Source organism: Ursus arctos, chromosome X, assembly GCF_023065955.2.
Source record: "Ursus arctos isolate Adak ecotype North America chromosome X, UrsArc2.0, whole genome shotgun sequence".
Lineage (NCBI taxonomy): Eukaryota > Metazoa > Chordata > Mammalia > Carnivora > Ursidae > Ursus > Ursus arctos.
Genome location: NC_079873.1, coordinates 14,668,262 through 14,682,507, shown reverse-complemented (window position 1 = coordinate 14,682,507; position 14,246 = coordinate 14,668,262). Strand labels below are relative to the sequence as shown.

General features: G+C 42.8%; 1 protein-coding gene across 3 annotated transcripts in view; it reads right to left on the bottom strand.

The window, feature by feature from the left end:
* PPEF1 (protein phosphatase with EF-hand domain 1) overlaps positions 1–14,246 on the bottom strand; it is a 122,315-nt gene that overhangs the window by 73,505 nt on the left and 34,564 nt on the right. For all 3 annotated transcript variants that reach the window (XM_026480229.4, XM_044377565.3, XM_057310353.1), the window contains one exon: positions 276–403. In XM_026480229.4, the coding sequence (XP_026336014.1) occupies positions 276–403 (128 nt within the window). The remainder of the gene's footprint in view (positions 1–275; positions 404–14,246) is intronic.

Here is a 14,246-nt window from a genome sequence, read left to right as displayed (position 1 = left end):
GACACATGCCCAAGAACAGAATAAGACTGTTTTTTATTAGTTAACTAGACATCTGGCAGCCCTCTTCAAAATATAAACTTCAGAAACGAAAAATACCATCCTCTTCCCAAATCCTACTCTCTCTCTCCACAGCTACTTGGGAGACAATGTCGCCCTCTATTAAAGCTTTCACCAAGGTTCCTCAGCTTAAAATGGACCCAAACTTTCCTTTTCTCACTTATGAGGGGTCAAGAGAAGCATTTTACCAAAAGAAGAGATGAGCTGGCAAAACAGACCTGCAACTGGCCTTGTTCATCAGCATATTCGATGGACTGGAAGATGGTGAGGGCATAGCGTTGTCTGGCCTTCAGCCGAGCACTGTAACCTCGGTACCAGTTCTGGATGACCAATGCGGCTTTCAGTGCTGCAGACCCGCAGGGCATGAAAACCAGAGGGAACCAGTTATTATGCAGCTATGGGACAGGGAAATAGGTGCTTCAGAAAAAAATCAGTCCACCTGGATTCCTAGGTTCTAAGAAAATACACACTACAATGAGATTTACCTTTATGTTTTTGTAAAATGTCCTCAAGTCTCAAATACTCAGAGAATAATGACGGCATAGCCATTAACAGTAGGGTTTCTGGGGGGCGCCTGGGTGGCTCAGTTGGTTGAGTGTCGGGCTCTTGATTTTGGCTCAGGTCATGATCTCAGGGTCATGGGATGGAGCCCCCAGTCAGGCTCTGCCCTCAGCAAGGAGTCTGCTTGGGATTCTCTCTCCCTCTCCTTGTGCCCCTTCCCCTGCCCTCCTGCTTGCACGTACTCTCTATCAGGGGAGTAGAGTTTTGGGGGCAAGAAGGTCTGAATTTGAATCCCAGCTATGCTAGTTACTGTCTGTGTGACTCTAGTAAGTTATTAAAACTCTCAAAGCCTCAGTTTCCTCTCCTGTAAAATGGAGAAAAGAACAGCACCTACCTCCGGCACTACTCAGGCATATTCGTACTCTCTACCCTATGAAGTAGCAATTCCATTCCTCACTATATACCCCAAAGCAATCCTCACACAGCCCATAAGGGAAGATGTATGGATATACACTGTTTCTTTGCTCGTGGCAGTAGGGAGTTTGACACCAATGCAATCTGGCTGGCCATTGCTGGGAAGGAGAATGTATAACCGTGGTGGGTACACAACTGGAAGCAATCGATTAAATAAACCCATAGCAACATGGATGGGGCTTAAAAATACAGTGCTTCAGTGAGAACAGTTTTAGAGACAGTGAAATATACATGATATCATTTTATATAAATTAAAAACACACATACACAAAACCAAAATATACATTTCATAAGAATATATACAAAGGATAAGATACTAAACAAATAGATTAGTTATTTATGGGGGCGGGTGAATGAGTATAGCGTATGTGGGTAAAAGAACAAGCAAATTAATTACCTAACATAAGAAAGGGTCTCGCATAGACCAGTGATGACAACGCACAATGAATTAAAAAGTATGATTCACTCCGGCTTCTGTACCTGAGATTCAACTGATAAAAGACAGATGGATAAATGAACACACCTCCCTCCTTCGTAGCTTTACAATAAGGATGGAATGAGCTAGTACAGGTGAAGCGTTGACCCCCACGCCTGGTTAATGAATGGCTAAACAAACAGCTATACAGTGACAAGCATCCTCTTGTTCGTGGATTACTCAGCACACTGACTCTCTTCTGGGGCTTTAAGCCTTTGAATCATCCTGTAGCTTCATGGCTTTGAAGAAAGCGATCAGGTGAGAGATAATGAGATTTAAAATATAGTCTCTTATGCCTTCCTCAAGTTTCAGAGCGAAGAGCAATCAACACCAGCTGGCTTCTTTTATTCATGCTATAATTTTTCCCAGTTAGCGCATAAAAATTAAGAGTTGACTATAACAAGAACAAGTTGAATTCTAAAAGCAGGATTCTAGCCTCCAGTCCCAGTATCCCTGGCTTAATACTGCTGTGGTACACTAGCTATACTCGTCATCTGCGGGTATTTATTTATGAGTTTCTCCAAGACGCTCTGGTTCCAGAAACACTCATTTCATTATTCAGCTTCCAGAAGACCCCAGGAAATAGACATAAGGTCAAGTATCACGGTCTTTATAGGGGAACACCACAGGGAGAAGAAATAAGAACGACTTGCTCAATATCGTAAAGCAAATGATAAGGAGGCTCAAAATCTCAAGTGTTCTCACCATATCATTACAGAGAGCCCAGGCTCACCGGCAAGGTCTGTTCTATGGGACTGTCATTGTCACTGTCCTGACCAGCCAGCCCTCACCTCAGGGGCTCTCTGTTCCTCAAGCGCAAAGGAATTGCCCCTGGGCTATTTACGAAGCACTTACTGAGGGCCAGGCGGTGGATTCACCTCCTCACCACACCCAGAAGCTGAGACAGACTATGTAAGGTCACTTAGCCTCACTTAGCAGGTAAGTGGAAATGCGCAGCGCGGAATGGAAGCCAGATCTCACTGAGCCGTAGCCCAGGCCTCACTGAGCCGTAGCCCAGGCTCGTAACCCCCGTAGAGCTACTGGCCGTCTGCTGCGTCTCAGTTTCTTCGTCTGCTGAGTGATGCAGTGGAATAAATGACCACTAAAGTGTCTTCTACTTAGGGTTAGCACCACTGATAAGAAATAATCACGCTTACTATTTCTATAATTAATAATGGGACAAAACAGTTACCATACGCTAAGGGCCTGCTAGAAGAGATTTAGCCCCCACAAGTATCATCTCTATGTTACACATAAGGAAACCTGAAAGGTTCACAGAGGCAAGTATCTTGCTCCAAGTCACTTATCTAGTATGGTCTCAGGTCACTTATCTAGTATGGTCTCAGGTCTTCTGAGTCCCAAACTGTGGGCTCTCTCCACTATAGCCAGTTACTTCTTTCCCTAATCTATGTGTCCCCTTCCTTCCTTTGAATAACAAGAGCCACCGTTTGTGGAATGCCTACTCTGTGCCCGGCACTAAGCTACACACGGTACATTCACTACCACTTCTACTCCTCCCCCACGAGGGGAAATAGGTGATCGAAGCCCCCTGTCCTCTCTCTGCCTTGCTTCAGTCCAGTCCCTTGCCGGGATCCCGCCCCACTCCCCAGGGGAGGAGTTGCTATTTTATTTGATAAGCACGTGGTACTTTCACGGGCTGTATTTCGCTAGTAGGTGTGCTAGGTGGACCACCACGCTCAGTTCCCCGGCTCTTGCCTTTCCTCTTCTGCTCCAAAGGCAGGAAGCTGAGCCATGCCCTACGCCTGTGCCTGTTGGCCCTTGCATTCCTCTCTGGAGCGACTTACTAAGCTATCACGTGTCAGCCAGCACCCCACACTTCTCTAATCCACTCGCATGCTGAGATTGGGGCTCTGCAGGCCACATTGTGATCAGCCAGGGGCTACCTGCTTGGCTCTGCCAAGGGGGGCAGTAAAGGCAGATGGTGAGGCTGGAGGAGGGATGAGAGACGCACTCCTTCCTGTCTGCTTCCTGTCCCTCTTGGTGTCGCCTAGCAATGGCTTCCACCCCCCCCCCCCCCAGGTTCTCCTTGTAGCGGCAACTGGATCCAGTCTGCAGTTCCTCCGCGCTTGCACAACCAACCTCAGGGCTGCCCCTCAGAGACACCAGCACCAGCTGGGCGCCCCGATTGTCAAAGGTCTACTCTCAGTTCCGCAGGAACCCTCCTCCAAGTTTCTAGATTTTAATAACTCCAATCTCTCCCCTTTGTTCTCTCAGCCCTAGAGATGGGAACTGTCGTATCTCTGTATGCCTTAGAGCTCCTTCAGAGACCTTTCTGTTACCTAGAAACAGTTTGATACCCAATGAACAGCTCTTTCCCTTCATTTCTCTCGTCACATCCCTCTCTGGTTTCTGCCCCCTGACTAGACCCTGCCTGATGAGCCAGTCTCATCGGGAGGGAAGAGCAGGCTCAGGTTAGGCCTCGAGCGTCCAACTTCCTGGACACTCCAGCTCAGGGCCTTAGCAGAACCCCACATCTGGATTTTGACTACTTAGGCAGCAGCTGGCAAAATGGACTTTGATCCACATCCTGCTATTGCTTCTTTGGGCTACAGTTCCCCCAGCACCTCTCTGGCACAGGGAAGGAGACCAGCAGGGCAGGGTTGAGTGTACCCACACCAGACCTCTAAAACCTCACCTGATTCCTAAGAACCCCCACCCCCACCCATACACACACCGCAGGGCCGCTCTAGCCAGCTGAGGGCTCTCCTCTGGAGCAGAAACCTGCAAAACGGCAAAGGGTAGAGCCCAGATAGGATAGACCCTACCCGAGGGGTTGCTGGCTCCATAACCCCCAACCCTGCCTGTAGAGTTGAAGATCTGTGTCGTCCAGTTCTGAACTTGTTGGACAGCTTAGATCCGCTTCTGGTCCTGCTGCTTCATCACATAACAGGGCTTGTCGTCCCTGTCACATTAATTCCATGCAGGAAAAAAAAACAAAAATAAAAGCTATTGCCATATGTGTCCCAAGGGCCTTCTATTTTTGTTTCTAGAAGGAAGCAACAGCATAGGCTTAACAAGTTACCTGGCCAATTTCCTGTACCCAGCACAGGTGGATTCTGTATTGCCAAGCTGGGGTGTTTTTTGTGTGGGTTTGTGTTTTTTCTTGGTGTTTGTTTTTGAATGGCTTCTTTTCTATGGTGGCAGTCATTACCATGGCATTTAGAAATTCAATATTCATGGAGGAGGTCAGTGAAGAAGGCAAATAATAAATTCAGAGCATTTGTTTTGTGCCAGGCCCTGTGCTTAGTGCTTCATGTGCATCACTCAATTCGATTCGATTTAATCCTCCCAACAATCCTATGAAGGGTCATTATCCCTATTTTACACATAAGGAGACTGAGGCTCAGAAATAACTTGTATTCTGGAGAATATGGAGTCAAATCCGGATCTCTGTAATTCCAGAAACTGGGCTTATTACCCTTATGCTGTACAACCCAGTGTGGCGTTGGGAATCAGCCATAAAAAATGAGACCGTCTGTAGAACGGTATGTCCTCCCTCGCACACCTACCCTACTTCCCGTTCCCTATGCTTCTCGCCTGTTCTGTTGTTCTCCATAGCACGTTTTACCGCCTGCCATTCTATACAGTCGTATGTTTATGTGTTTATTGTCTACCTCCCCCTATTAGCCGAGCTACATGAGAATAGGGGCTTTATTTTGTCCACTGCCATATCCCCAGCACCTGGGGTAAGGCCTGGCCATGGATATTTGTTGAACAAACGAACAAATATTGTCTAGGGCTGTTAAAATAACGGTGTATTAGTAATGTATAATAATGTATTAGTAATGTGTCAATACAGGTATTCATAATATGTTAATTGATCAATATAAAATGCTTAGCACATTGCCTGGCACATAGGAAGCACTCAATAAATAGTAGATGCTTTTTTAAAAAAGTAAGGGGGGAATAACAGATAATTCTCTCCCAGCTACAACTTCTAGCGCCCACCCCCCCAGATTCCTAATTATACGTAACAGTTTATTAAAAATTTCACAAGCTACTGTAGACAAACACACCCCATCTCAGAACCCAAGAGTGAGGAGCAAGAAGAACCGTGCCAACCAGGATCCATAGGGCTCTCCCTTAGAGACCATAGTCTTGGCTCAAACGCCGCCTTCTCAGCGAGGCCATTCCCGACCACCCTTTTCAAAATGGCCCCCTGCCCCCGCCCCCTGCCTATCTCACTTCCTCACCACAGCACTTAAAGCTATCTGATAGAGCATGTCTTTTACTCCTTTGTCATTATCTGTCTCCTTCCACTAAAATGTCACCTCTATAAGGGCTGGGATTTTAGTCCCTTGGGTTAACTGCTATATCCCCTGGGTCTGGAACAGTCCCTAGAACACAGTAGATGCTCAGTAAGTATTTGTTGAATGAATGAAATTGCTCTTTAGTTAAGACTTTCTGTCTTGTGTTTCTCTTCATGCTGACAGGTGGAGTCTTAGGTTTGGTTTGTTTTTTAAATAGGAGTTTATTTGACAGTTCTTTAAACTAGAAGCTTATATTCAGAACAATAAGGCATTTAAAGACTCTCTGCTTTTAAAATTCTGCCAGCAGAGGCCTCCTGAGGAGGCATCAGGATGAACAAATATTTCATGTAACTTTAAGGGGCCTGACATCCAGTCAGGAAGAAAGAGAGGCACAAGTGTGATAGAACTCATTAAAATGAATTCAAATGAACTGGAAGGAGTATGAACCGTCTAGTAGCAAAAAGCTTTAAACAAGGGGGAGAAACTTCTATTACCTTAGCTCTTCAAAGCATGATGAGAATAGTCTGGCCCAGCTCCGGGACCACAGTTTTCCTTGCTATTTTTGTTTACAGTTATTCTGTATCTGCCATCTGCTACAGTGTGTGACTGTCACAGTGAGACTTCCAACTTCACTGGAAAAACAGCTCAAAGCACATGCCCAGTGGGCATGAGATGGTCACAAAGTCTGCTTCTTGGGCAGCAAGCGAGACAAGAACCCAGGAGGCTCGCTCATCCACAAACTGTGGCAGCCCCTGGAAAGCATTTTTCTTTTTAAGATTTTATTTATTTATTTTAGAGAGAGAGAGAGAGAGGGAGGGGCGAAGAAAAAGGGAGAGAATCTCAAGTAGACTCCGTGTTGAGTGCGGAGCCCAATGTGGGGCTTGATCTCACAACCCTGAGATCATGATCGGAGCCTAAACCAAGAGTCAGAAGCTTAACTGTCTGAGCCACCCAGGCACCCCTGCAAAGCATTTTTCTTAAACAAGAGGGAAGTGAAAGTAAAGTACGAGGCCCAGACTCCAGACACTGACAGGCCTCTTAAACAAAACTATCACTTTCCCTAAATGACGAAAGAAATCATAGTTTGATCATTCTTGGAAACCTCTGGTATTCCAGTCAGAGTGCGGCAAGAATTAGAGGACATTTCTTTGACTTTTTATTTACTCATCTACTCACCCACCCAGCAACCCATCCATATGGGATAATAAAAATAAGTTCTGAATTTGTAATCTAGAGACTTCCATTTTGATTCTGACTCAACCAGATGCCAACCATGTAACCTTGGGCAGATTGTTTAACCTCTCTGGTCCTCAGTATCTCATGTGAGCAATGTAAAGTTGGAATTGTGTGATCTTTAAGATTCTCTCCAGTTATAAAATACTCTAATTTATCCTTCTATTTTTTTTTAAGGCCACAGCAGCAGCCTACCTATTACTGCATATAGCAAAGCTGAAAGTAATGATGCAAAGGACAAAACAGGACATGTACCTGTGAACACTCAAATCAGAAGCTTCTGGACAAAGAGGACAAATTCTAAAGGCTACCAAAAAAAAAAAAAAATCTGAATCATCCCTGTAGAAAAATCCAAGTCAAGTCACTAATACCCTTGGCTTTCCCATCAAGGTATTGTAGCAAAGTTTGCTAGCAAGTAGTCTAGGAACATTAAACACTTCACCCATTACTTCTCTTTTAAATTGCCTGAAGTATGATTACTGTGTATGATCTGTTAACTGGCTCCAGTGATAGCCAACAGAAGATGGGGAGAGATGGATGGGGAAGAAAGTGAAGACAAGAGGGGGCTGGGAGACAGACACACATGGGAAGAGGCTAAGGTCCAGAGGTTTCAATGAAGACCAAGAGATCAGAAAATGGGATAATAATCATAAAGACTGCAGAGCCAGAGCTGATCCGAGTGGCCACAGGGGCCAGGAAATGGGAGTGAGTAGCTCAAGTAGAGTGAATAAGGGGATGCTGGGGCTTAGGAGGTCAAGGAACTGAGACCCCAGCACATGTGCGGTTGTTCATGGGTACAGTGAGGCTGCTCAAGCTGACGTCAGCAGGTGGTACACAGGGTCTGCGGTGGATGGGGAAGGTGGAAGGAGGCAGAAACAAGGAAGAGCTAATAAATGGCCCTCCCGAAGGGCAGAACCCTAGGCTGCAGCCACCGCAGACTTGGCAACAGAGCCCAGGTTGTACAGGACTGGGATATTCTTACCTTTTTATTCTGAAACATTTTCAAACATATGGGGAAAGGTAAGAATAGTACAGTCGTTAATATTTTGTCACATATGCATTCTCCTACTGTCTCTCTCCACACATAACAACATCGTTTCTTCAGTCCCCTTTATTCTAGAACAATTCTTTAGCCTTTCTTTCTCTTTATCGACACTGAAATTTTTGAAGAGTACAGGCTAATTATTTAAAATATCCCTCAATTTGGATCTGTCAGCTACTTCCCCGTGATTTGATTCCGGCTATGTACTTTGGCAGGGACAAATAGTGCGTCTTTCTCAAGCGCGTCCCATCAGGACGCACATGATGTTCATTTGTCTCATTGCTGACATGAACTTAGATTATTTGGTTAAGGTGGTGTCTGTAGAGGCCACTTTTGGGCAGAGGGCTTGAGCAATGGGAACCTGAGTAAGGTTAAAAGGGCCCACAAGCGACCACCAGGATGAATGCAAACTGGCTCATTAGGCGACCCACTTCGAAACAACCTAGGCTAGGCCCTAGCTGACCAATGGGTTACCTACAACCAGGCACGGGTACCAAAAAAGTAAAATTCCATATGTTCCCATATCTCCTCACCGTCCCCCCTTAACTACAGCCCCTTATCACCACCTCTTGGCGGATAGTCTCTCCTCTGCTGCCCTGCCCGCTGCCCCCTTGTCGTGTATCCAATAAACCTCTATCTCCTTTGTTCTGCTTTGGATGAATTCTTTCACCACCCACGCCGCAGGCCTCTACCCGATCAGGTCGCCCCATAGTGTCTACCTAAAATTCTCTACTGTAGACATATTTGCTTCCTCTTTAAGATTAATAAACAATTTGTAGGAACATGCTTTAGGACTCTGTATACATTCTGTTCTCCAAAACATCCATGGATAGTTTTTGCCCAAATAAATTCTTTTGACAGTAGTTGCAAAAGAATGATTTTCTAACTCTTTCTCTCTACATTTATTAGGATTCAGATTTTTAAATGCCCCATTTAAAGCCTTCTTTTATTCAACAGGGCAATGGAACAAGACAAAGACTACATAAAGCCCATTTTACGGAAGTTTCCCTAAGAACTGAAATCCTTGGCTACACCATAGTTCAGGAAAATATGAAGCTTTATCTATACAACACCGAACTAATAAGCTAAATCAGTGAAATCAGGAAAACAACAGTTTACAATTAACTGTGACCTCTCTGCCTTACGAATTTCTGCCAATTTTCTAAAAGAATCATTATCAGGAAGATCTCAATTTTTAAAAACTATTATATTTTTAAGTATGTAAGAAATTTAGCTATATAAAAGTATTACTAGCATTTTAAATTATTAAAATATTTTCTCATAGGAAATATGTTCTATTCAACAATTCAATAATGACCTTTAATCCCCACTCAGAATTTTAAAAAATTAAATGTCTTGACTGCAATTCTGTTTTATGTCTCCCTTGTTATTAATTACTAATCTGAGTTCTATTGCCACATTCATTCACCCAAGGTCAGATACAATCAGCATTAAATTTTGTCTTTTGCAGCTGCTAAAAAAGATAATGCCATATAAAGCCATAATCATCTAAGAAAAGTGTTCTGATTACGGGAAATAACTGGCAATTGGGGCTGAGGTAATGCCCTTTCTTAGACTCCGTTGAAATATGTCTCTTTGTAACAGGATTTTCTAACAATTAACAGGATCCAACTAAAAGCTGGCTTCTTTGTGAATTGTCTAGTCAAGGCTGGAAGCTGGCAAAGAGCATTTAAATGGGGAGGTGGGACTTCATATCCTTTCAGCAATACTTTCTACTGCCTAAAGACTCATGATTCTAGAATGGATATCTAAACAGTCCATGGCGGAGTCTCATAATACGTAACATTTCTAAAGCAGAAGTGGATTAGTCACACAGCAAATAAAGAAAAATATGAAGATGCATTTAATGGGTATAAAGAATAAAAAAGATGTTTCATTTTTTGTGTGCCTGTTTCAGACAGGCAACAAATGTGTTTGTAAGAAGGGACTACAGTCCTATGTAAACCTCAAGGCCAACACATTAACATATCAAAAAGTGAATGATTAACTACAAATTACTATTGAGAGGGATCATGATTTCAGATGAAGAAAGTGGTCTCCTTTTATAAAGAAAAGTACTCTTGGGGAGCCTGGCTGGCTCAGGCAGAGGAGCATGGGACTTTGGATGTCAGGGTCACAAGTTCGAGCTCCATGTTGGTTATAGAGATTACTTAAATAAATAAACAATTTTAAAAAAGAAAAGTACTCATTTAAAATGATTCCCAGTGTACCTGGGTGGCTCAGTCAGTTGATCATCTGATTTTGGCTCAGGTCATGATCCCAGGGTTGTGGGATTGAGCCCCACATCAGGTTTTGTGCTCAGCACAGGGTCTACTTGTCCCTGTCCCTCTGCTTCTCCCCGTCCCCTGTGCTCTCTCTCTGAAGTAAGTAAAATCTTTTAAAAATATAATATAATATAATATAATTCCCTAAGAGTATTCTTATCATGATGAGCACTAAGTAGTATACAGAATTGTTGAATCACCATATATTGTACACCTGAAACTAATATAACACTGTATGTTAATTATACCAGAATTAAAAAAAGAAAAGAAAATGATTCTCAACTGATGCCAACAAACCAGGAATATAATATATGATATGGGCCCAAAATAAAGGTTTGGCAGTTTTGATGTACAGATGATAATTAAAGCCATTAGAGTAAAGTCACCCAAGGAGAGCATTAGAGTGACAAAATAAAAGGACTAAGAGGAACACAGAAGAATCCTAATATTTAGAACTTGGGAGAAAGTGGAGCCCTTATAAATAGTTCAGAGACACAAGGAAAACCAGGAGAATGTGCTGTCACTGAAGCCAAGGGCCATTAGTATTTTAAGAGGGGTGTGTGCAGAGTGCCAAGTACTACCAGGAAGCCAAGCAAAATAAGAACTGAAAATGGTCCACTGGACTCCAAGGTCATTCAAGAGCTTGTCAAAATCATTTTCCATGGGATGGAACAGAAAAAGTAGGAGACAATAGTATGAGTGCCCCTTTCGACAGGAAGCTCTGAGAGGAAGGAGAGTAACTGGAGGGAAGAAGAGGGTAAGGGAAAGCTTTTCTTCCAAAGGGAAGGAAAAACAGTTACAAAGGGCCATTTTGGACAATAGGAAAGTTCTGAATATGAACTCTGTTAGTATTAATCCACCAATGCTGAATTCTTTTCAGTGATATAGTATTATAGTTATATAAAAGAATATCCTTCTTTTTAGGACACTCATACTGAAGTATATGGAGGGTAACATCATCCTGTCTACAACTTACTTCCAAATGGAAAGGGAAATAGAGGAGAGAGGGAGAAAGACAATGGTCAAATGTTAACAAAGTGGTGAATCTCGGCGAAGAGGATGTTGAGTGTTTGCTGTATTCTTCTTTCATCTTCTCTCTGTAGGTTTGCAATTTTTAAAAATAAGAAGTTGGGGTTAAAGCAAAACAGAATGGCATGAGAAAAAAAATGTATCCAAACCAAAAGAAAAGGAAAAAAGAGGAGAGACACTTGAGCGTGTTAGAATGTTAACAGGGTGGGGCACTTGAGTGGCTCAGTCGGTTAAGTGACCGACTTCAGGTCATGATCTCAGGGTTGTGAGGTAGAGACCTACATCAGGCTCTACACTGGGCGGGGAGCCTCCTTAAGATTCTCTCTCTCCCTCTCCCTCTGCCCCTTTTCCCATTCCCCACCCTGCTAGCAGTGCTCTCCCTCTCTCTCTTTAAAAAAAAAAAAAAAGGAATGTTAATGGGATAACAGCTGAGGGAGCGAGCAAGAGAAGTAGAAGGGGGAAATCAATGTCCCCCACCACTCCACATGCACTTGCAGCTATAGAGCATTCTGATAGACTTTTGAGTGGCAAGAATGTTAAAGAACATCTTATCTGATGTTCCATTTCACTGAGGAGGAAAATGAGGGAGATCCCAACTCATAGGGATTTCTGCTATACCCCACAATGCCAGTAAAGATTGCTTGATGGCAATTATAAAGGAAAATCCTCCAACAATAACAAGAATGCCAAGGGCCCTTCTAAAGTTTCAGAAAATTTTTCCAAGAACAACAAAGATAAAGGAAACAATGGCATTCATTGTTTTTCCATGAAGGTCCCAAATTTAAGATACAGCATTGTAAAGGACTTAACTTTGGGACTGAGGAAGTGGGGATATGGGGCTGAGGATGGAAGGAGGGGATCTCTCAGGCCACTGTGAATGGCTTAATCATTAGATTTTTAAACAACTAAATGAACTAGATGTTATTCCAGGAATTAAAGAAATATTTGGTTTACTAGTTAGTATTTTTAAACTTTTAAGTAAAAATAAAGAACAAATTTTTTTTAAAGAACAATCTCCATTAGAGAAAATTTCCATTTCTCACAGCTTAAAGCATCTAACTCCAAAGCCAAAAGCCTTTGTAGACTCCTCAGCACTTAGGGAAAATGAATAAATGCATTTCTAAATGGTCTCAAGGGAAGAAATAAAAGAAAATATATCATCGTGTTCTCAAAGTTCTCCATGGGGAAAAAAAAGTGCAATAGATTATTAATTCAAAATACATCAGTATAAAATTTTAAGTATAAAGTGAAGTTCAGGAGAATGAAATTACAATGTTTAATTTCTATTTTTGGATAAATTCCAATTTTACAAGTCAGGGCAGCATATCAAAAAGAGCATAGACTTTGGAATCTGTCAGAGCCAGTTCCAATCCAGGTCAACATGACTTTGGGCAGTTCTTTAATTTAAGTCTCAGTTTCCTCATCTAGAAAAGGAGGCTAATCAAAGCTTCCTCCAAGAGTTGTTTTCTTTTTTAAGATTTTATTTATTTATTTAAGAGAGAGCGTGTAAGTGGGGGGAGGGAGAGGGACAGACAGACACCCCACTGAGTATGGAGCCCAACAACATAGGACTCAATCTCAGGACCCTGAGATCATGACCTGAGCTGAAACCAAGAGTCAAACCTTTAACCAACTGAGCCATCCAGGTGCCCCAGAGCTTCCTCCAAGAGCTTTCCAGAGAAATAGAAATAATGAATGTAATAGGCATGCAATATAAATGATATCTATGATTTTTCTCTTCCCTGTGGCATATCACAAAAGAAGCAAAAATAACAATAATAACACAACATAGATGCTACTTCTCAACATGAAAGTAGATAGCCCACAAGAAGGGGATAGCCTCAATTTTATATGTAGGCTACTTTTCTTAAAAATGCCATGATAGGGGCACCTGGGTAGCTCAGTCAGTTAAGCATCCAACTCTTGGTTTCTGCTCAGGTCATGATCTCAGGGTCCTGGGACTGAGCCCCGCTCCACACTCAGTGGGGTGTCTATTTGAGGACTCTCTCTCGGTCTCCTTCTACCCCTCCCCCTGTTGGCTTGCGCACTCTCTCTCTCAAATAAATAAATATATTTTTAAAAAATACCATGATAGGGGCGCCTGGGTGGCACAGCAGTTAAGCATCTGCCTTCAGCTCAGGGCGTGATCCTGGCGTGATGTGATCGAGCCCCACATCAGGCTCCTCTGCTAGGAGCCTGCTTCTTCCTCTCCCACTCCCCCTGCTTGTGTTCCCTCTCTTGCTGGCTGTCTCTATCTCTGTCGAATAAATAAATAAAATCTTAAAAAAAAAATACCATGATACTCTAGAGGCAGAGTTTTGTATTGTGGCTGAACGACCAAAGTGGGGGGGAAGCCCTTCACACCACTAAGACCATGAGAAACAGGAAGCGAGCCCTAACTCCGGCTCTGCCACTTACCAGCTATGCATCCTTAAGCAAATCACTTTGCCTCTCAAAGCCTCCATTTCCTTGTTTACAAATTGAGAACAATCCTTCACAGGATGTGAAGATCAAATGTATATGAAAGGGCCTGTACAACTGTGAAAGCACTATGCAAATAAAAGGTACTTTACATAAGTAAATTTAACTGAAGTTAGTTTCCAAGAGCAGTAACATTGGGAGGCACTGTAAAAGGGTGTAATGGTTGTTGGCAAAACAAAAAACAAAAAGCAAAAAAACCACAACACTGTACTCAGAACTCCTTGGATTCAAATCCCCACTCTGGCAGTGGTTACTAATACGACCTTGATAAGTACTTACCTCTCTGAGCATGATCTTCTTCAATTATACAAAAAAGGAGTAACACTTACTCAGGTTTACTGCAAGGATTAAATAAAAAGTATGCAGGATATTTTGAACACTCCCTAGAATATAGTTAG